At 51.4% G+C, this 21379-nt stretch overlaps 2 protein-coding genes across 3 annotated transcripts in view; one reads left to right on the forward strand and one right to left on the reverse strand.

Annotated features, from left to right (window-relative positions):
- STX18 (syntaxin 18) overlaps positions 1-7923 on the forward strand; it is a 22895-nt gene extending 14972 nt beyond the window's left edge. Inside the window, exons 4-13 of the mRNA XM_070758128.1 lie at positions 37-114; positions 1634-1700; positions 3171-3244; positions 3288-3344; positions 3753-3841; positions 4723-4781; positions 5876-5945; positions 6340-6420; positions 7102-7234; positions 7727-7923. Coding sequence (XP_070614229.1) covers positions 37-114; positions 1634-1700; positions 3171-3244; positions 3288-3344; positions 3753-3841; positions 4723-4781; positions 5876-5945; positions 6340-6420; positions 7102-7197 — 671 coding nt within the window. The 3' untranslated portion in view covers positions 7198-7234; positions 7727-7923. The remainder of the gene's footprint in view (positions 1-36; positions 115-1633; positions 1701-3170; positions 3245-3287; positions 3345-3752; positions 3842-4722; positions 4782-5875; positions 5946-6339; positions 6421-7101; positions 7235-7726) is intronic.
- On the reverse strand, positions 7692-19437 carry NSG1 (neuronal vesicle trafficking associated 1). Of its 2 annotated transcripts, XM_070758126.1 has the most exons (6): positions 19339-19437; positions 17942-18751; positions 17343-17495; positions 14064-14180; positions 10839-10949; positions 7692-9483 (listed from the first exon to the last, which is right to left on the reverse strand). In XM_070758126.1, exons 2-6 carry the CDS (start codon positions 18095-18097, stop codon positions 9280-9282), a joined length of 741 nt encoding a protein of 246 aa, XP_070614227.1. In that variant the 5' UTR covers positions 18098-18751; positions 19339-19437; the 3' UTR covers positions 7692-9279. The 2 variants fall into 2 exon arrangements, with proteins under 2 accessions (XP_070614227.1, XP_070614228.1); XM_070758127.1 differs by lacking the exons at positions 17942-18751; positions 19339-19437 and adding an exon at positions 17571-17795.
- Positions 19438-21379: the final 1942 nt, after the last annotated feature.

Here is a 21379-nt window from a genome sequence, read left to right on the forward strand (position 1 = left end):
GGGAGAAAGATGACCCGGCATGTCTCTTCGTTTCAGCCCACAAGGACATCCGTTCCCCACAGGTGAAGCAGCACCGAGAAACTGTGTTGGATTTCATTGCAGACTATTTAAAAAGTATCTGGAGTTTTCTTTCTTGAAATAACAGTACTTGTGTTTATATGTTTTGCAAAATGCGTCTCTGCTCTTGTGACCACTTCATTTTCAGGGCCAGTGGGGAAGCAAGTCCTCCACCAGCGGGAAAGGAGGCGCCGGCCAATTTCCTGGAAGGACCGACTCAGCCTGGCGGGTGGTGGTTTCTACGGACCTTGAGCTGGGCGCTCAGTGGCAGCGGAGTAGCACACAAACGCTCACGGATAATAGTGAGCCAGGGGGAAAAACCCAGGACAATATTTGAAACCTTTCATTTCAGAAGCATTTTAAATTTTTAATAATGCCTCCTAAATCTAGAACTCTACCGGTGTAGTCACTAGGAGTTGAAAATGGCTTGGGTGGCACATGATCATTCAATTCCTGAAATAATTCATCTTCTTTCCGACAAATAAGGTAAAAAATTGACGTAACAGAGTCACATCCATAATATTGAACTAGCCATTTTCTTGCTGCTGTCAAAAAGAAAAGATAAACAAATTTTACACCCATTTATGCACCAAACCTTTTTTTCAGCAATCTCAAACTATTTCATTAATTTTAGAACTAGGGAAAGGCAATGAGGCTTTTAAAATTCTCAGTGTATTTCCTATTGCATATTATTGCAGTAACTCTTACTGAACAAGGTAACTTACTTCAGCATTGTCCCAATATCCAAAACATTGCTGGTCAGCAATACCTAGGCAAGTTATTTTTAGCCCAAAGATTTAGCCACTTAGCCATTATCGCAAATAGATTTGGAAATGATAGTAAATGTTTAAATGTTTTGTAATAAAAGATACATAAATGATCAGGTCTGGGAGGATTTACTGTGGTTATGCTTAAAATGAGACATAGAAAAGAATAATTTAAATGAACAAATTGAGGTCAGTTTTTTTATATATAAGAACTTGGTTTACTTCATTGTTAAAGATTGCTACAAAAGAGAAATGTAACCATGATTTATAAATCAGGAATACTGTGGAGGAAGCTGCTCTTTGGTGTAAGCCATTTTTCAAAGAGAGAGAGAGAGAGGCGGGCATGTCATAAAGTTGGCAGTAAATTTGACAACACAAGACAGTTCCCCTAGGATAGAGAGCTGGTAATCACAGTTCAGTTTGGACACTAGGCCACTTTGAGATGTGTCAGCTTCAACTCCCAGAATTCCCTAGATTTATATACGTGGTGTGTATGTGTGTAACATATTTTTGCTGATAATGAAAAGAGAGACTACGATAGATCTATTTTGAGCTTATTTGCTCTGGTCAGGCAGCCATACCCTTACTGGGATTTGAACCTGGGCCTCTGCCTTGTGAGGCAGTGACCTTAGCCTCTATAGGCTCGCCTCCTTATCAGCTTGTACCAGGGAAGGGCTATGTGTGATTTATTTATTTATTTTGTCAAGTCATCCTGGCACATGGGAGGAGCGTATATGTAAATATGTACATGTATATGTCTGTATACCTGGAATTCGCATTTTAGGACAATGTTCTTCTCTCTTTTGCAGGAGTGTGCCGGCTTTACTCGGAGCAAAGAGCCATCCGGGTCAAGCGCGTGGTGGACAAAAAGAGATTGTAAGTGAGGCTGCTCTTACTCCTCCTCCTCCTGCGTGGGAAGAAGGTCTGGTCAGTTTCCCTGCAAAGGTCTTCTTGGGCTTTTGGGGGGGGGGAAACACCCGATTTGCTTCCAGTGTTGGTTCTGGAGCTTTCCGTAATGTCAGGTGAACTTAAGCATCGCAAGTGTTTCTTCTTTAAACTTACTCAGAAGTCCACATAGATCCCGACACACACACACACACACACACACACACACACACACACACACACCCGGGGCTCACTCCGCTTTCCCTTGAGTTCCCTTTTGCACAGAGTGGCAGCTTAATTTGTATTGTTGTGTTTTGGGATTACTGGGTGGGCTGCACCCTCAGCACTGGAGGGGGGGGGGATATCCTGTGCGGAAGTGGCCACTACAATTGCCCCCTGCAGCAGCACCACTAACCAGGAGGGTAGCGAGCCCCCCCCCCCCAGCTGAGGTGACCTTGCAGGGAGAGAGAACAAACTCTTTCACCCTCTCTAGAAATGGGGAGTTTCCACATCCTGCTCAGAACCTGGGCCCCCAAAGTTGCTTTTCCTGGAGAAGTGCGTGTGCATGTGTGTGTGTGTGTGTGTGAGAGAGAGGGTGGGAGAGATATAATCGCACATTGCTGGAAAGGGCTACAGGTTTTCAATTTCTAAAATAATATTGAAGATACTTAAATTTCTGGGTGGCAATAACCGACCAGCCAACCAGCATCCAATATCTATGAATTGTTCCTTCTTCCTTGCTCTCATTTTGGCAAAAACACCCATGAAGTGGGGGAAAAATAATTGCCCAGAAGGCAAAACGAGTGAATCCCCTTTCAGGCCCTCAAAGAAGATTCCTGAGGAACCTTTGGCTCCGTCCAGTTCACCCGACACATCTGTGTTCATGACAGTGGCCGTATGATTGACAGTTCTCATCCGACCACCACTAAAGGGGGGGGGGGCAATTCAGGCACGACTCCTGTCAGTACAAGCAAGACCCTAACTAGCCTGGAAAGACTTGGCGTGGGAGGAGAGTTCGGGGAGGTCATGCCGGCCGTTACAAGGGCCAACTGACCAAAAGACTGTCTGGCAGACGGGGGGGGGGTCTCCTGTCCCCCCCATGGAGGTGAAATTGGCTTTCCTGGGAGGGCCTCTCCCCCCCCCTCCGGAGTGGTGCTTTCAAGGGAGAAGCCCTCTCCCCACTGAGGGCACCTGGCGAGGGAGGCCCCTGGAGGAGAGCGGCTGGAGGTGGCCCAAATGCCGGCCATGGCGTCGTCCTGTCCGTCTCCCAGGAGGCGGGCTGTCTGTGTCGCTGTTCTTGGAGGGGGGGGGCTGACCGATTGCACCCACTGCTGCTGGGAGAGTGGTGAGCAGAGTAGGGCACACGACTTGTGTGTGTGTGTGTGAGAGAGAGAAGGGGGGCGGTGGGGAGGGGGAGAGCGGCCTCCTCGGTTGTTGACCTCTGCCGTCTTCTTCCTTCAGGTCCAGGCTAGAGCCCGAGCACAGCCCTCCGTCGGCCCCCCTGGCCGGGAGAGAGTCCGGGACAGGGACGGAAGAGCTGCCTCCCCCCCTCCTTCCCGCCCCCCCCTCCCGCCCCTCCCTCTCCCCCTGCTGAAGAGTTGGAAGGAAGACCCACTCAGGAAGGCAGCAGCCGAGGTGCTGGGCGCTCACAACACCCCCAAAGGCTCCCAGTGCCCTAGAAGGTGGAGGGGGGGGCGGGGGGGGTCCTTCCTCTAGGTTCTGATGGGGGGTGGGGGGCATTTGCCCTTGAAGGACTGGAGGATAAAAACCGTCCACTGGTCCTTGTGCTGCCTTTACAGCCCGTTGCCTGAGAGCGAGGGGGGGTCTCTCGTGGGCTCCAGCCTCACTGCCGACCCTCCCTCTGTGGGGCCCCGTCCCCCACTTCCCCTGCTGGAGGGGGGTCTCTGCCCCGGCAGCTGCAGAGAAGCAGAATTGTGCAGCTTCCCTCCACGTCCAATGGGCCTTGCCAGCTGGGGCCTCCCCCTCCCGCTCCTCTTCCTCCCCCCTCCCCCTCCCCCTCCTCATCTTTGTTTCCTTTTGCAGAGAGGAGCCTGGTGGACGGGCAGGCTGGACTTGGTCTCGGTCCGGACAGCAGAGGAGAGGAGGAGCTTTCCCCGGAAGAAATCCAGATGGTAATCCCGCCTTTTCCTCTTGAGCTGCTAGGAAGCAAAGGCTCTCTCAAACAGGGAGACCTCGCCAGGGGCCCTCTCCTTGGCCAGGCAGTCTGGGAGACCACACAGAGGCCATCTGCATGCTCTCTCCCCCTCTCCTTCCCCCCCTCTCTCGGCAGGGGGGGCGGGGAGAGGCCTGGCCCTGCGCAAATGTTGGTCCTGCAGGAGCTGGACCCCCCCCTTCGATTTTTGCAGGGTGGATCTTCAGCTCCCGCCCCCCCAGGCCGCCTGACCGCTGCTTGCACGCTGGGCAGCCCCCCTCCTCTCTCCCCCCCCTCCCGCGAAGGTCCAGCCTCAGGAGGCCTGGGGAATTGTAGTCCGTCTTTCTCAGTAGGAATGTGGAGACCGGGCTCAGGTGCAATTATTTGCCTGGAGGCCGCTAGGATTTTCTCCTCTGCCCCCCTGGCCCCGTATCTGACCTTGGGCCACACAAATGCTTTGCAAATCTTCTCAGGTGTATTTCTGCTGCGTTCGTAGTGGTTTCACCTTGAATATAGAAATAATTCTTCCTCCCCCCCACCCCCAAATAACTCGGTCCCAGGACTCTCGCTCAGAAATTGCCGGGCAGATATTTTTAATCTTGGAAGAAGGCGGATATAGACGGAGAGCCCTGAATTCAGACCTCCCCCATTCTGAGACCCCTCGCATGCCCCCCCTCCTCCCCCCCCCCCAGGGCCTCCCACACCTGCAACACGGCACAGGGACTGGGGAAGCTCTCAACGCCCGAGTCCTGGCAAAGGGGGTCTTTTAAGACTTTTTCACAGGGAGGGTCCGTTGGAACCGAGCCTTAAATTGCCTTTCTCACCTTTGCCTTTCTCCCTTCCCCCCCCCGACCCCCCCAGTTTGAGCAGGAAAACCAGCGCCTGGTGGGGGAAATGAGCAGCCTGTTTGATGAAGTGCGGTACGTAGCTTTTGGCCCTTCCGTTCCCTTTATGTGTCCTCCCCCCCTCCCCCACACCTGTTTTGACCAAGGTTCTCGGCCCACAGCGCCTGCTTGAGGGGGGGCACGTGGGCAGCAGGGGGGGCTGCGCTCAGTCCAGTGGCGTGGCTGTCCGTGGATCGGCCTCTTAGCGGGGCTGGTGCTTTCCAGGAGTTCTGTGCTGTGGCTCAGCCGGCCATTTGTCCAGCCTATTTAGACCTCCCGACAGGAGCCACCTCTTGCACAGGTCATAGGTGTCCAGGTCTTCTGCCTAGATCCTCCCCCTAATTATATCAACTGTATTTTCCCAATCTTGCTACAAGCAGCTGACGTGCTTTCTATTAAGCCTCCTGTTGAAAATCGGTTTGGTCCAACAAGGCTTCACCATCTTAGGAATGTAAGATGTTCTATGGACAGTGGCCCCTCTACCTGAGAGCACCTCTGCCCAAGCACTTTTCTGGATGAGAACCGGGTGCTCAGGATTTTTTTGCCTCTTCTCAAGAACCACTTTCTACTTAAGAACCCGAGCCCGGAAAAATTTCCCAGGAAATTTGAGAGCAGCATAAAGGCCCGGCCAGTTTCCTGCCCTTCCCCCTTTGATCCCAGCCATCTGTTCTGCCAGCGGAGCCTTTCGGTGGCGCTTAAGGAGGCTTCGGCAGCCCAGAGCAAACGGAGCGTTTTCCTTTCTCTAAGCCTCGCCCCAGAGTCCCTCTTTTTTTAAAAAAAAAGCCTTAAAGTTTTGGATTTTTTTGATTCTCCTCCCCTCACCTTCTTCTTTTGGCAGCAACTGGCCTCCTCCTCCTCCTCTTCTTCCTCCTCCTCCCACCCAAATTCCGAGCTTTTATTTCTTTCCTAATGGGGTTTGCACACATTATTTGCTTTTACGTTGATTCCTATGGGAAAAATTGCTTCTACTTATAAACTTTTCTACTTAAGAACCTGGTCACGGAACGAATTAAGTTCTTAAGTAGAGGGACCACTGTACTTCATTCTGTAAAAACGGGAAATGTTTATTCTTAACTTTGTATATAACAAAGTCTTTTTGCTTTCCTTTGTTATATTTTGATCATTTTTAGGCAGATTGAAGGGAAAGTAGTTGAAATATCTAGACTTCAAGAAATATTTACAGAAAAAGTGTTACAACAGGTAAGAAGAATCTCGCATTTGACTTTTTCATTAAAGCATTTTCAGCTCTAAAAAAATTAATGACACCCTGCAGGATAGAGACCAAGTGTCTTTGATGATGGAGCAAAATACGAATGAGTTACAATAGGGTTGGGGCCAGTTACCCAAAGCAAATCTGCTGCAGGAATATGTTCCAGGACGGGATCCATTACGGAGGGAGGACGAAGACATTGCTGAGTTCCCCGACAATTCTTCCAAGGCCCAGTGCAGCCTCTATCTTTGGGATTTTGCCCTCTTGTCTCTCCTTCAACTCCTGTCCACTGCAAAACCCGTGTTGACCTTTTTCCGGAAGGGTTCGGCCAAAGGTCATCTAGCTGCTGCCATCTGCAGCCACCCAATGTGTGTTAATTTCTAGGAAACTGAAATTGACAATATCCACCAGATAGTTGTGGGAGCAACGGAGAACATCAAGGAAGGCAACGAGGACATACGAGAGGTAATCTCGGCCGAGGCTTCCTTGATTTTTGTTATTCTTGACTGGCCCATGGCAGGTTCTACTTCAGCCGCCTCGCTCCGCTGCGTTTTGAAGGAACAGAGCCTCCTTTGGGGCCACACGGGTGCCGGGTGGTGTGGAGGTGGGCACGCACACACTCATTTGTCCGAAAGGGTTGTGCAGCCGCCTCCCCTGCACGCCTCTTATACAGCTCAGTCTGCAGAAGGGCCGCCCTGTCCAGTCAGCCATGGCCCACATCTGTGGGGGAATGAAAGGCCACCGCGGACTGGACAGAGGGTCCCCAAGGAGGCGTGAGGGCCCAGGACGGTGTCTCTTGAACGGGGGGGGGGAGAGGTAGCGCTTCACTGCCGCCCTCTCCCTCACCACAGAACGCAGGCTGAGAGAGACCCTCTGCACCAGAGACGCCCCCCACCCACCCCACCCCCAGCTCCATTCTTTGGCCAAAGCACCAGCCAGGACAACTGATTAATTGCTGCTTCTTTGTTGTCGCTTCAGCTAAACAAAGCGGCATAAAATAAAACAGAATAAGAAAATGGGGGGTGGGGGGTTGAGGGCCTACATTATAAAACATGCCCCCCACCCACCCTGAAACAAGCTGCCAGGTGGAAGGGAAGGGGAGAGGCGCAGCCCACTTGTCTTTTGAGAGGGGTTTTTCCTCCGCAGGCCATCAAGAACAATGCCGGGTTCCGGGTGTGGATCCTCTTCTTCCTGGTCATGTGCTCCTTCTCTCTCCTGTTTCTGGACTGGTATGGAAGCTGACCCCGGCCCATCACGCCTGCGGAGCAGACCTCGCCAGGTGATGGCAGTGAGAAGGTGCCAAGCACTTGTGTGTGATGGAATGCCAAGCAGCTTCAGAGACGCGGGGTGGAGGGGGCAGTGCTTTCCTGCACGAGGGAGGCCACTGGTCTTCCCTGTAGGCTGAAGGGGGGGGGGGAGGCCCCTCCCGAGAGAGAAAAAAGCCCCCTTATGGAGAGGGGCTTCAGCTGGGAACAGGGGCTGCCTGGCTCTCCCCCCCCCCTCACTTTGCCTCCCCTCTCAAAGCCCCAATTCGCCTCTTCAGCTTTGGGGAGAAGGAGACTCTGGTCCGTGGAAGTCCCCCCCCCCCCCCCAAAGAACGCAAAGGAATGGGGGTGGGGAGCCAGGACATTTCAGTTTAGGGGAAGCAGGGATCCCTCCGGAAAGGCCTTTATTGCAAGCAGGGCGATCGATGGGAATCCTCCCTCCCGCTTCCTCTTCTATTTAGACATACGGAGTTTGAGACGTCAGCATACTATTTTATTTTACACAGAGTGAAAATGTCAAAAGTTACGTGTGACCACTAGGCAATACAAACGTGGCGGTGTGTGTACACGGGAGAACTCCTTGATGCAAATGAAAGATTTGGCACACAAGTTATTGCTTTTTATGTATTCCACACAGCAGCGATTACATACCCAAAATTGTACAATAGGTAACTATATTTAATATTAAAATGTCCCAACAAAACCGTAAATGGCATTTTTCAAGTAGACTGATGTCAAAAAAAGGAAGAAGTTCTGGAAGGGAAAGTAACCTGGGACCATGTTTGTCTTTGCATAACGGGGGGGGGGGAGGGGGGGGAGAGACAGACAGGTTGATTTTAAAGTGTGTTTCAGTAAAATATGAAACTTTTGACATTCCACTGGGAAATAACACATCCAGAAGAACAAAAAACGACAACGGTTGTGAGCTACAGCCTGCAACTGAGAACAACAGACAAGTCAACGCCAGAGTGTGATGCGAGGGTCTTCCCAAGAGGGTCTTCCTAGCGCAGTGCAGAGTTTTTCCAGCTCTCCCCCACCCGCTGCGTCCTGGAGCTCAGCTCAGCCGGAGGAGGTCCAGTCAGGCTCAAGCGGCCTTGCCAATCTCCTCCTTGGGGAGGGACCAATGGGGACATCGGGGGGGGGGGGGCATTCGAACATCGTGGGGGAGCCTGTCAAGCCCAAGTGACCGTGTGCCTGGCCTGGTGAGTGCTGATGCCCGGAAGGCACAGCCCCTTGCCCTCCCCATGTGCCGCCCTCCAACCTCGGAGTCGCCCCTTCGATCCTCAGCTGGCTGACCGCAACATCCCGCTGAGCTCTAGGGACCTGAGGCGTCTTCCCAATGACATACATACACACACACACACACACCGAAAGTTTTGCGGTGCTCTGAAGTGAAATGACGCACTTTCCAGTTAGACAGATTGTACAGGGGGCTAAAGCGTTTCCGGCTTCTCCTTAAGTGACCCCTCGGAATATGTGGGCTTTAATTAAAATTCCCGACCCGTCATTAAAACTATAGAGCTCTCGAATGCCTAATTTCCGTTTTCTGTGCACAAGATTCTCTCGTGAAGTGGAAACGGTGATGTTTATGCTATGACAGAAGCAACAGAGCCTGAAGAAAGAAAAATCAGGCCGGTTTTATTTCTTGGTCTTCATTTTGGAACTGCAAGCCCCCCCCTCGCCCCCCCCTCACGGACGCCTGGACTTCAGAGGGAAGCAAAACACGAGGACTCTGCCCCCCCCCCCCCCGAAGGACTCTGCCCGATGCCTGAATGACAAGCCTGATGCCACTGAAAGGGACACGGGGTGGGGGGCTAGAGCTCTGAAGCCACGCCGGCCTCTCCCCCTGGACCCTCCGCGGCCTGCCTCCTTTTTCACTGCTCCGTTTTGCAAAGCCATTACACCATAAATTATGAGCAACCTCTAAGTGAGCCGCTCCGAGTCTTCGGAGATGGGCGGCATACAAATCTAATAAATAATAATAATCCTAACAATGAGACGTTCCATGAAAACCACCTCCAGGCCTTTCTCCCTCCTCGGCCTCCTCCTCCTCCTCCTCCTAGACAGGCTTCTCGGCTGCCTCGGTCTCCTGCTCAGAAAGTTTCTCTTCCGAAAGCACCGTCATCCATGGAGAAACTGACCGGGTGATGGTCTGCTTGGCCAGGTTGTAGTGGTTGATCACCGTGTAGAACTTTCCTCGGGCGCTGCTAGAGTCTTGCTCGGAATAGTAGCTCTCTAATCCAGCCGGAATGCATTGATTGTTCTGAAAAACACAGACGCACCACCAACACACACACACACACACACACAGACGAAAACCGGTGAGAAAGCAAGGCGACACTGCGCCTATGCGTCTTCCCCCAAAGTATCTGCAAAAGAGAAAGCCCTGGGCAGCTTCTTTGGCCCCACACAGTCGCCCCATTTACCTCCGTTCATGAGCCTTTCTCCCACTCCTCTCTTTTCTCTCGCTCCCTCACACACTCCTCTGATTCTCTCTCTCCCTCCCTCACACTCGCTCCTCTTCTTTCTCCTATTTTCTCTCCTCTCTTTCTATCACTCTCCATCTCACTCGCTCCTCTCTTCTCTCCTCTCTTCCTCTTCTCTCTCTCCCCTCTTTTCTCTCTCCATCTCTCTCCCTCCCTCACACTCTCCCCTTTTCTCTTTCCCTCTTCTTTTCTCTCTCCCCTCTCACTCTTTCTCTCTCGCTCCTCCTCTCTTTTTCTCCTCTCTATCACTCTCCCTCCCCCTCTCGCTCCTCTTTTTCTCTTTTCTCACTCCTCTCTTCTCACACTCTCTTTTCTCTGCCCCTCTCCTCTCCTCTCTCTCCTCTCTCTCCCTCCCTCTCACTCTCGCTCCTCTTTTCTCTCCTCCCTCCCTCTCCTCTTTTCTCTCTCCTTCTCCTCTCTCCCTCGCTCCTCTCCTCTTTCTCTCCTCTCTCCCTCCCTCTTCTTTCTATCTCTCCGCTCTTTTCTCTCTCACTCTCCCTTTCTCTCACTCTCCTCGCCTGTCTCCTCTTTTCTCTCTCTCCTCCCTCTCTCTCCTTCTCACACTCTCGCTCCTCTCTCCTCTTTTCTCTTTCTCTCCTGTCGTCTCTCTTTTCTCTCCTCTTTTCTCCCTCCCTCCCTTTCTCTCGCTCCTCTCTTTTCTCTCTCTCTGCTTCCAGAGCGCCCTTGCCCAGAAGATATTGGCGCTGCTTCTTCCTGCCCTTGGTGGGTGCTAGAGCCTGTCCTGTGTCTTGGATGCTGCCCACCACCCTTCCGTTCCTCTGAGGGCAAGAGAGAACTTCCTCCCTTCCGAGGAAGGGCCTCGGTCCACAGGATCTCTCAGCTGGAGGGGGAGAATCAAAGGACCCTTTCCCAAACTTTGTTAACAAACCCCCCCCCCCCCCGCAAGGAGCCACACCTGGCAGGCTGTTCTGAGCAGAAGGGAAGAGCCTCTGCCACAACGAACAACGGGGGGGGGGGAGGGGAGGGGGGCACAGAAATTATGTGGATCAGAGGAATGAGGACTCACCCCCCCCCCAACGCACCAGACACTGCGCCCTGGTTCTTAAGCCCGTTGTGCCTGACTGACTCCGGTGAACTAAGTGCCCCTTTGGCCTCCAGCCCCCTCCCTTACCTTGAAGACGAAGCCTTCTGGGCAGGCCTGGTCGTACTTGTAGACCTTGTAGACCACCAGGAACCCAACGCAGGTAAGGAAGGCCAGGGCAAACAGGATCAGGGCGGTCGCCTGCAAAGAGATCGGCCGTTACTCCTTCAAGCACACGCTGAGCCGAGCGAAGGGCCGCGTCCTCCACACCTCGCGTGCAGCTTGCGTTGTTTAATCCACTTGCTGCAAGCTGCCCACAGTTGCTCCGGACAGCGGGATGGGCAGTGTGTAAATTTAATAAGTAAGCTTATTGCCGTGTGATGGCTCAGAACAGAGCAGTCCACTCTTCCTACATATGACCAAGAAGGCCCCTTGGCTGGACAATATAAAGCAACCGACAGCATAGTGCTTAGAGGACGGGGCCGCTGGGTTGGGTGGTACTCAAGATGTTCCTGAGCAAGAGAGGAGGATCTTCCACAGCACCTATGAGTTTCAGAGAAGTAGTAGTAGTAGTAGGAGAATTACAGTGACCTCTGTAAAAAGCAAGGAAAGTTCTCCACTCAGAAGGTTTCAACCTCCGTTTGGATGTCAAGATGAGGAGAGAGAGGAGTAGGCTGAAATTGCCTACAGTAGTCTGCTTGCAAGATATCTTAGAAAATATTTACTAACTGTAAAAACCCCTGGCACTAGAACTTGGAGGTAGATTAACATCCTTGATTATCAAGTCAGAAGGCTGGAAAACCTACTGAAATATCTATGAGAATACGGCAAACAACATAAAATTTAACATACGAAACCAGAACAAGTCAGTCAATAAAAAAAGCAGTGGCAAATCTGTCCCAATGATGCCATAAATCTGGAGCATAGCACAGGAGTGAGAGAACTGGAAGACGTTGGCCTGTCTACCCTGTTGGAGAAAAATTCCCAAGAAGAACACGGACCGCCAGGATAACAAACCAATGGGCGGTCAGACAAATCGCCTTCATGCACGGCGCAATCCAACGGTCCCTTCTCCCCTTCCAATGCTCCAACAACTCAGACCCATCGGCCCCGGCCAGGGTCCCAGGCCCTTGGCTCTCTGCGGAGGTGGCTCAAAGCATCCCGCTTCTCTTACACATTCTGGGGAGACCCAGGTTCTCTAGATGGAGGTGGCGGCTCTCCAGCCGGGAAAAAGAGCAGCTGGGCAGCTCACCTGGAGGGCCCCGTGCCGGTTTAGCAGTAGCCTGCCCTCCCTCTTGGCCTTGGGGAAACTCCAGAAAGCTGTACAGTTGCCAGGACGTGGCAGTTCCCCTCACCTACCGTGGACCGGAAGGCTTCCCTAAAGGGCCCCCCTGCCCTCTTGACGGGCGTGTAACCAGGAGGGAGTGCCATAGCGAAAGCCTTCCGTCGGCTCCCCCCTCCCCTCGCGGGCACTGTGAACCGACACCACCCAGAGGCCTCTCCGGGGGGGGGGGGGGCGGTTGCATAGCAGCAGAGCTCCGTGACAACAATCTGGGCCTGGAAATAATCCCCGAGGGATTCCAGCACAGGGGACGGAGGTTTGTTTGTCTCCCGACTCCTGGTCTACACAGCAGGGCAAGGCTTGATCGGTCTCTTCGCTGTGCGTTGCAGGGCGAGTGGAGATAGGCAGGAAATAGGCCGGTTCTCATAGGAGGACGGAGAAATCTTTCACCTATAAGCAATTGTCACACTCTGTTTTGCCTATGAAAACTATTTATACTTGGTAAATTACAAAGGCGCCAATTGTTTATCATTCGATGCATACTTTGCATTCCTTGCTAAACACAAGACCTCTCAGGATTAATTCTCAGATCCAGACATCTTGCTGTATCATGCAAGCTACACAAAAGTCACTGCAAATCCTTCAGCTTCTCAGTCAACCACTGGCATCATTTGTAATAAAAGTGGTGCTGACATTTATGATCTGGGCCAATAAACTCTTAACACCATCGAAGTTTAAATCGATGTCCCTTGCACATTTATCGAAATAGCAACTTACACCACACCAAGGAAAATTGCTTCTTCCCTATGGTTTTCCTCAAGTAATATTTTGCTTCTACCATGTAAAACTTTTATGGCACTAAGGAACCAAACTTTAATTCCATGTTTATATACTTTTCATTTTCTCTAAACTAACAAACATAATAGAATTTTTTCTCTCCTGATAATTGTATATTCCTCAATGAGCTGCTAAACAGGCAAATCATTTCCCCTTGATAATAAAGCTGCCTCCACCGCTGGGCTCTTCCTCCATCCGTCTGTGCCCCTGAGCTCCCTCTGGGTCAGAGTTCAGGGGTGGGGCGCACCCTGCCTTCGCCTCTGGGCCCCTTCCCCTTATGGTAAAGCAGGGGAGCCGCCTCCTGAAAGGCCCTTGTCGCGCAGCCTTCCTTCCCACGGACTGACCCCAGGCGGGGGGGGCATTGCTGGGGGCCCCCTATGTGCCTGGTGGCTTCTCTTGCAGAAGGTGTTTCGTGGCCCGGCTGGGGAAGATCCTCAGAAGCAACGGCATTAACTTCTAGCCCCTTCTGGGTCACGGAAACATCTGCCAGGGAAACCAGCAGGCTCAGCCCCACAGTTCAACCCTGAGCCACAGGCGGCCTCTTCCGTTGGCCTTTCCCAAGGAGACCCAGCCGGGTGAGCTCATCCTACTTTGTTGTTGCAAGGCTGGAAAAGCTCCTGGGTCTCTTTCTCCACCTAGGAGGCAGCTGCGAGGGTCAGGCCCCCCTCCCTTTCCTGACCCTTCCCCCGTTTCTTCACTCCGCCCCTCCCTCCAAGGTCTTCGGCCATTACATAAATAGAACACATCTGCATTTCAACAGGACTCCCTATTATGCAGGGCGTGTCACAACTTTCCATTATCAGCCTGTGTCCCATAGGGCCCCCATACACCTTCCTTGTATTGGTCAGTTTTGGTCACAAGGGAAACCAATACTTAATATGGGAACTATGGATCAGAGATTTGGAAAGTTCACCTCTAGGAAATGTTTGGTGCAGGTGAAACGGCTTCCATACAAATACAGGCCTAGCGGTTCCCGTCACGTCCACTGAGCGTAACTGGGGGGTGGGGGGGTGTAATACCTTAAACTTCCTTCCCTTAAGGCTTAGAGGGTCCCTTTAAGTGCCGCATGCCTTTACCTTAATGAATTCTTCAGTTTTCCTGTGGCAATTATTTCATTCAATATCTGCTAGTATTTTGAAGTGAGAGAAACGTAACTTTTTCTTTTAAATGCTTGAATATGAGCTGATGTGGCTTACCTTAAAACGTTCCGAGATGCCTTGAGTGATACTGACTGTGAATTCTGCAATTCGGGGAGAACGAAATTTCCCTTTCTTTCGATCCGGTTCATATTCGGTTTTTGTCTTCACCACCACCTTTCCAAGGAAGACCAACAGAGGAGCCATTACCAGCACATCACTGCCTCAACACAAACGCATCGGCTTGGTTGCCGCTTTTGGCCCTGAGCCACAGAATAAAGAAGTGGGAAGTGACCGTCCTCTTCTAGGCCATGGCCAACACAAGAAGCGCAAGAAGGATCCCTGATTGGTTTATTTTGTCCTTTCGAGCACACGAAACGCAAACGGCGGGGTTTAAATAATTCCCTGTGATCTTCTCGCAGAGTCTGTCAGGAAACGCTTTTCCAGGAAAGACGACTAGAAAGGGCATTTTAAGGACATTGGGCTCAAGCACCTTATTTTCTAATCAGCTTTGGGTTTATAATTATTTTATAAATTAATATGTGGCCTTTAAACAAATGCTTGCAAAGTGAGGACCATCTGAAGGCTAATTAAAAAGGAGGTAACAATTTCCTGTATCTCACTGGGCCAATTGGCACCACATAAACCGGTCCTTGGCCGGTTCTGATCCACAGCCCTCGGGTGAGATTCCAGTTTTCTAGCCTGGCTTCCAAAACTCTTGATCGATTGTAAGCGGCCTTGAGAACAGAAAAACATATCCACCCTTTGGAGACATAGTGGAAGGCATGCCCTTTTGTTGGGAAAGGCTGAACGAAAGAAATGGGGCAGAGAACAGCAGCAGCAGCAGCATTAACTGACAAAATGGCTCTAGATCATGGCAGGTGGAGGTGTGGCAGCTTCTTCCCCGGGGGCTCCTGCTTGCAGCCTTCTGGGCACAAGGAAGAGCGGCATGGGGCCGACTCAGTCAGAACCCGGCCTGCCTCAATGCACTCCGCGTTTCGACTCAGTCAGAACCCGGCCTGCCTCAATGCACTCCGCGTTTCAAGGGCAGCGGCTGTCCCACCTCTTCCTAAAACCCTCCAGTGACGGGATCACCTACAACTTCCCCTGGTCGATTGTCCTCCTGGTCGGTCGGTCAGGGAGTTTCTCCTCGGTCCCAGGTGGCTTCTCTGCATTTTCCCCAAAGGCTCAATATCCTTTTTGTAATGTGGTGACTGAAACTGGATGTGGTATTCCAAGTGTGGTCTTACTAAGGCTTTACAAAGTGGCACTGAAACATCACGTGGCTTCGATTCTATGCCTTTGTTTATGCAACCGTGTAAGCTTTTCTGGCTGCTCTTACCTACTAATGGTTCGTGTTTAAGTGATCATCCACCAGCACGCCAAGGTCTCCCCAGCAGCTGCTGCTTTGGAGCCGGATTCCACCTAATCTGCACCTGTCCTTTGGTCCCTCTTGCCTAGGCATCAAACCTTGACTTTCTTTACATTAAATCTCATGTTGTTGGACAGGGTCTGTTGTTCAAGTCTGTTAAGATCTTTCTGGATCCTGAGTATTTCTTGTGGGGTTGTTGGCTCTTCCTGCTCGCTTAGTGTGATCTGCAAATTTGATGACACTAATCTAGCAGAAATAGCAGGGGGGGGAAAGCAATTATTTAATTATTATATGAACATTATAATCTGAAAACAACATCTACCTATGAAAAGTGGAAAAGGGCAAGTGAGTAAGGGATACATTGTGATTGTAAGGAGTGTGCCTGGAAAGTTCAGGCAGGTGGCGGGCTTTGTGGGTGGTGTGATGTTGTTTTTTTTGCTGTGACAACAATAACAGGCTTCTTGAGACATATTGAACAGCATGGGAGAAAAGAATCCGTTAATGAAGCTGCTCAGTGAAGTTGCTCAATGCTTTTAGTTCAGTCTTCTCTAACACAGGCTGCTAGTTTTATAAGACAAATACAAAATGCAGAATGAATTTTAAGATTGACAGAAATTAGTTGGAATTGATATTTACAAGGGATCAGCTTTAAAACTCCAGAGTCTGATAAACTATCTTAGAATACTAAAGGAACTAGCTTAAAATCTTGCCAAACATTTGTATCATATTTTTAAGAAACATTGGGGAAACAATTAAATGCTAGGTAAGCTAGTAAATTGTGCGTATGTGTGTATAATGAGATCGCAGGTTAATTTCAGCAGATTATTTGCCAAAGTGCTCCAGGACACTGTGGCCTGAGGCAGGTGGCTGAGTGGCTTGCAAATTGCCCTCGGAGCAGGTCTCCATTCTTCATTCCAGGTTGGGCTGAATGACTTGAAGGGAGAGGCTCCCCGAATCTGCAAGCGAACTTCTGAGCAGAACCAGAACCTTCCCAAATCAAAAGGACTTTTTCCGTTCCAGCATTTTCACTTCGTGCTCTTAGGAAAGAGTTGGGCGCTGGGTTCCAGATGCCTCTTTGAGCACCACAGCACCGTGATCCTAAGGCTAAAATGAGCTTATCCTACGGGTGCAGGGCGGTTGGTTTGACTCCTGGGTACTTTCTGATATCTGAACGGGAGAAAGGCCCTCCTGCCGAAGCTTCGGCGCTTATTTCAGCTCCCACGGGGGAGAAATCGTCAAACTACATCCCTCTCCTACCGTTCATCCCCCGCAGCAATGGAGGGAGACGGCGGGCCTGCCTCTCCTCGCCGCCCCTCCTGCAACGGAGGCGGCCGAGGGCGATACGGCAGCAGCAGCGGAGGAGCGAGGCAGCGACAGGCGGCGGCCACACCCAGCGAGGAACAAAGCCGCTCCGCCAGGCGCGGACAAAGAGCCGCCGTCCTCCCTTTGCGGCAGCGCTTCTCCGCCATTCCTGCCACGCAACGTTTCGGCCCCCAAATTTGCAGGTTTCCTTTGTGCGCTGATTAAAACAGCCCGTCGTCAATTCTGAATTTCCTCTCCGACAGAATTGACTTTAAACGCATCTACAATTTTCCTTTCAACGCGCCCGCTCGGCATGGGAATAAGAACAGTGTCATAACTGAAGGCAGACAGCTAAAAATATCCAACCAGGTAATAAAAAGCTGATTTTTTTTTTTAAACGAAGCCCGCTTCGCACTGACCGCTCCAGAAAAGTCCCGGCGGGGAAGAATCTGGTTTTGCCGCTATGGGTCCGGGATTCCCTGAGGGGGGGCGCGCGATGGAGCCCCCCCCTCCCCCCCCTGGGTTCCCCGGGAAGGAGCGTGCAGTCGCCTCCCGCCGGAGATGCCCCGCCTTGGCTCCGAGGAAGGCGGCAGCGCTGCGGGGCAACGAATCCCTTCGCGGCGGGGGTGCTCCCTCCCTCCCTGGGGTTCGGCCCCTTCGGCTACCTTGTCCGGCGGGGGGAACTGGAGCTGCCCGACGTCCAGCGGGGTGATGAGCGGGATGGTGTCGAAGCCGTCCTCCGCCGGGGCCGTCTTGCCGCGCTTCTCGCCCAAAGGGCCGCCCAGCTTCACCATCCTTCCCTCGCCAACCAGGGGAGCCTGCAAAGGTTCGCGCGCTCAGCCGAGCTGCGTCCGCCCCCGACACACACCCCCCCTCGCAGCCCAAAGACCCACCTGCCCGGTCCCTGCCGCTCTGCCTGTGGAGCCCAGACGGCGCCTCCCCTTCCCCGCGGGCGGCACCACCACCAGCAGCAGCTCCGGAGTGACGCAGCCGCGCGTGGCCGCCGCCTCCCCCGCCCAGCCCGGAGCGCCACCCTCGGCCGGGGCTGCGGCAGGACGCGGGGAGGGCGCTGGGCGGAGAGCACCTGGCCGTCAGCGCCGCCTTCGCCCAGCTCCCCTGGCCGTTGGGCGGAAGCCACTCGCACCCCCCCCCCTTTCCCTGGGATGTCAAATTCCCTTGACGGACAGCTCAGCCCTTGCAAGTTTCCCTGGGAGACTCACTGGGTGGGGAACCAAAGAGGCCCAAACCCCCACAGGACTCTCACTTTTAGTAAGTCAAAGCGCCACCCGCCCCATTGCTTCAGCCTCGCAGCCTTGTCCTGTTTTAAGCCCTCCGGGGGCTGTGCAGGTGAATCCAGAGACGACTGAGGGTCCGTGATGAATTTTAGAAAGAAATACAAGCCACGCACAACTTCCGACATGGCTTTTTGTGCCTACAAAGAGAGAGGCAGGCTGCCCTTCGGGGGGGGGGGGGCGACCCTCACTGCCCTCCTGCCAAGTCCTCAGAGTCAGGCCCCCGAGTGTCGGGCCCTCCGTTCTCCTGGGACCCGGCCGCAGGAGCCCCGTGGCTGCTGGGGAGCCCCCCGTCGTTCCAGCCGCTGCCCGGGGCCCTGGCAGAGGAGCGGAGGGGGGCCGGAGGGTCGGACGGCAGCGGCCCTTCCTCGGAGGAGGGGTGCCTTTCTTTCAAAGGGCAGGACCCCGCCGGCCCTCCTGGAGCCGGAGAGGGCTGGGCAGGATCCAGAATCGGTTCCTGGGCGCCTTTCCCTACTGCAGGCCTCGCCCTGTCCAGTGGGGCTCCCAGGGTCCGAACTCACTGGGCGAGAGGCCCCCCGGGTGGGGCAGGCCCTTCTCTGACAGGAAGGATGCTGAGGCTGCCTGGGTGGAGACCTCTGACTTCTTGAGCATTTCAGGGCCTGCGCTTCCGTCGCTGCTGGCCTTGCAGTGGGCCCTCTTGTGTCGACGCAAGACGGCCGAGCGGCTGAAACATTTAGCGCAGGCCTCGCAGCGGTAGGGCTTCTCCCCAGTGTGCGTTCTCACGTGTCTTCGCAAGTCTCCAGATCCCGCAAAACATTTTCCTGCAAAATAAGATACGTATTGTTCTTCCGGCAAAGAACCACAGTTTCCGTTCTAAAGTGACCAGGTTTTAATGAATGTGGTTTGTTTTCATGCGTGCCTATGCACCGAAGGCAGGCCTGTCCTCCATTAGCCTAGTGGGCAGATCAGACACAGAGGTTCAAAAGCGCCAGGGAGGCTCCACGTGTCGGGACGGGTGGCCGTGCCGGGCCAGCTGTCAGCCAGCGGAAGTGGCCGATGTGTGTGTGGAATGGGGGGTATCATCCCGCTTGTTTATATTTTGGGGATGTTTTTCTATCTCGATGTCTTCCATGATTATTCTTTTGCTGTAGTCATGGAAGCCATCGAGATAGAAAAACATCCCCAAAATATGAACAAGCGGGATGATACCTCCCGCTTACCAGACATCTGGAAACCAGCCCTCAAACATATCCCAGCCATAGAAACCAGACTCAGAACACACATTGTAAAACAATCAAGTAGCCTGCAAGTCCCAACTACTCAGGATATCACGCCTAATCTACAACCATTAACTAATCAGCATACCTCAGCTACATCAACGACCCCAATTGTTACCCCACTGACTCACCAGGAAGTTTCTACACAGCAGGCAATTGCTGAGCCATCAAACCACACCCAGCCACCAGTATTTATAGAAGGAAGGCAGCTTAGGTCTCGCAGTGTTCGCCTGAGAACAAGGACAGAAACACCAGCCTGAAGATGACGAGTGAGCCCTCGTCGAAGTTGAATTAAAGGTTATGCTTTCTTCTTGGATTTATCCCTGTTTGGCCTAACCGGGGTGGGTGGGGTGGGGTGGAGGGTTTGTTGTTGAAAAGCTTAATAAATTGCAGGCTGGTGGGTTGACACTTGTGAGGCATATTTTGAGCGACGGAGCTGCAGCAGAGGGATGAAAGAGCCACAATTGTGGCTGAGCCCTGCACTAGTCCAACAAAGAGACAAAGACACAAGGACATTTTAGTGAAACCGGCAAAATTGCCAAATAAAGGTGCTCCATTGGAGATATTTCAAAGGATTTTTGAAGAAATGCGAAAGCTTGAAGATACAATGACAGCACCAACATCCGATACTGAAAAAGTGCTACACAACAGAGGCTTTAAAGAACTGAAAGATGCAAAGGAGACAAATGTATAGGCTGAAAGGATGAAGAGGTAAGACAAACCCCAGTCTATGCAGAAATACTGGAAAATAAAATAGGCAGGTGTGAAAACTAAACTGGAAATCCAGACAGTCAGAATGAGTCACTTGGATTCACAAAAGAGGGCTAGAAATTCACAAGGAAACGGGAGAAAGAAAACCGGTGTGGAAATGAAATCCTACAAAAGCATCTTGTCAGGGCAAAGATTACGAATGTTAAGAGCGAAAGAAAGGAATATGAAGTTGATCTATTGGTTCAGGGTTAAAACCAGAAATACTTTTACAAAGTTCTGGCAACCCTTTATAGACTTTTTGCTGATACTAGACAGAAACGTTAATGAATTTTAGACTTGTGGAGGGGGAAAGGTCCCAAAGGGGCTTTTCAAAAAAGGCAACTGGACTCTGGTTTTTCTTTGAAGATGTTTTGTTTTTCATCCAAGGAGCTTCTTCAACTCAGATGGGCAAGGACTGATATAGGAAGAAGGGATTCAGGAAAGAGGTCTGAAAAATACACAGCTTGTACAGATCAGAAGTTACTTTTCTTTCTCTTTGATTTCAATTTTTCAATTTTTTTTCTTTTACTTTCCATTTTACTATTATTAAAATGTTTAATAAAACTATTTTGAAATTATTATTATTATTATTATTATTATTATTATTATTATTATTATTATTTATTAGATTTGTATGCCGTCCCTCTCCGCAGACTCAGGGTGGCTCACAGCAGCAATAAAACAATATAAAATAACACATCTAATATTAAAATTAATATTAAAAATCTAAATCTTAACGAATGCCTATGGTTTCCAGTAGACACAGGACATGTAATTCTTGATGTCTATATTATGACAATAACATATTGCCTGTTAATTCTTCGTTAACGGGGTGTAGGACCCTCTCCTGCCCTAAACCTCCCAGAGACCAATTAGATCCTACAGAGTTGGCATCCTCTGCTGGCAGGCCTGGGGGCCGTGAACGTAACATCTACGCACAACCGAGTTTTGACTGATTGGTACGTGTGGGTGTTGGATTGGATTGTTGGTTATGGTTTTACAATGGGGTTTCACTATTTTATAATGGGGTTTTATTGTTATTATTTTATTAATTAATATCTGACTTTTGTAACATTTTGTAAGACTGTACTGCATTTTTATTGTTGTAAGTAGCCCTGAGTCCCAATGGCATTGGATTAATTAAATTTGATAAGGAGGGGAAATCATTTGCCATTATTAATTGGTTTGAGTGATCAATACAATATATCTGCTGAATTTTCACTATTTTCAGCTGTGCTCTAAAGCAGTGTTTCCCAACCTTTTTTGAACCGCGGCACATTATTCATGTTTTCAAAATTCTGGGGAACACTGAAGGGGGGGGGGGCGGGGGGGCTAAAGAAAAGTTTGGACAAAAAAAAATCTCTTCCTCCATTTCACTCTATTTCTCCCTCCCTCTTTCTCTCTCTTCCTTCCTTCCCTTCT

Source organism: Erythrolamprus reginae, chromosome 7, assembly GCF_031021105.1.
Source record: "Erythrolamprus reginae isolate rEryReg1 chromosome 7, rEryReg1.hap1, whole genome shotgun sequence".
In the NCBI taxonomy this organism is placed as follows: Eukaryota; Metazoa; Chordata; class Lepidosauria; order Squamata; family Dipsadidae; genus Erythrolamprus; species Erythrolamprus reginae.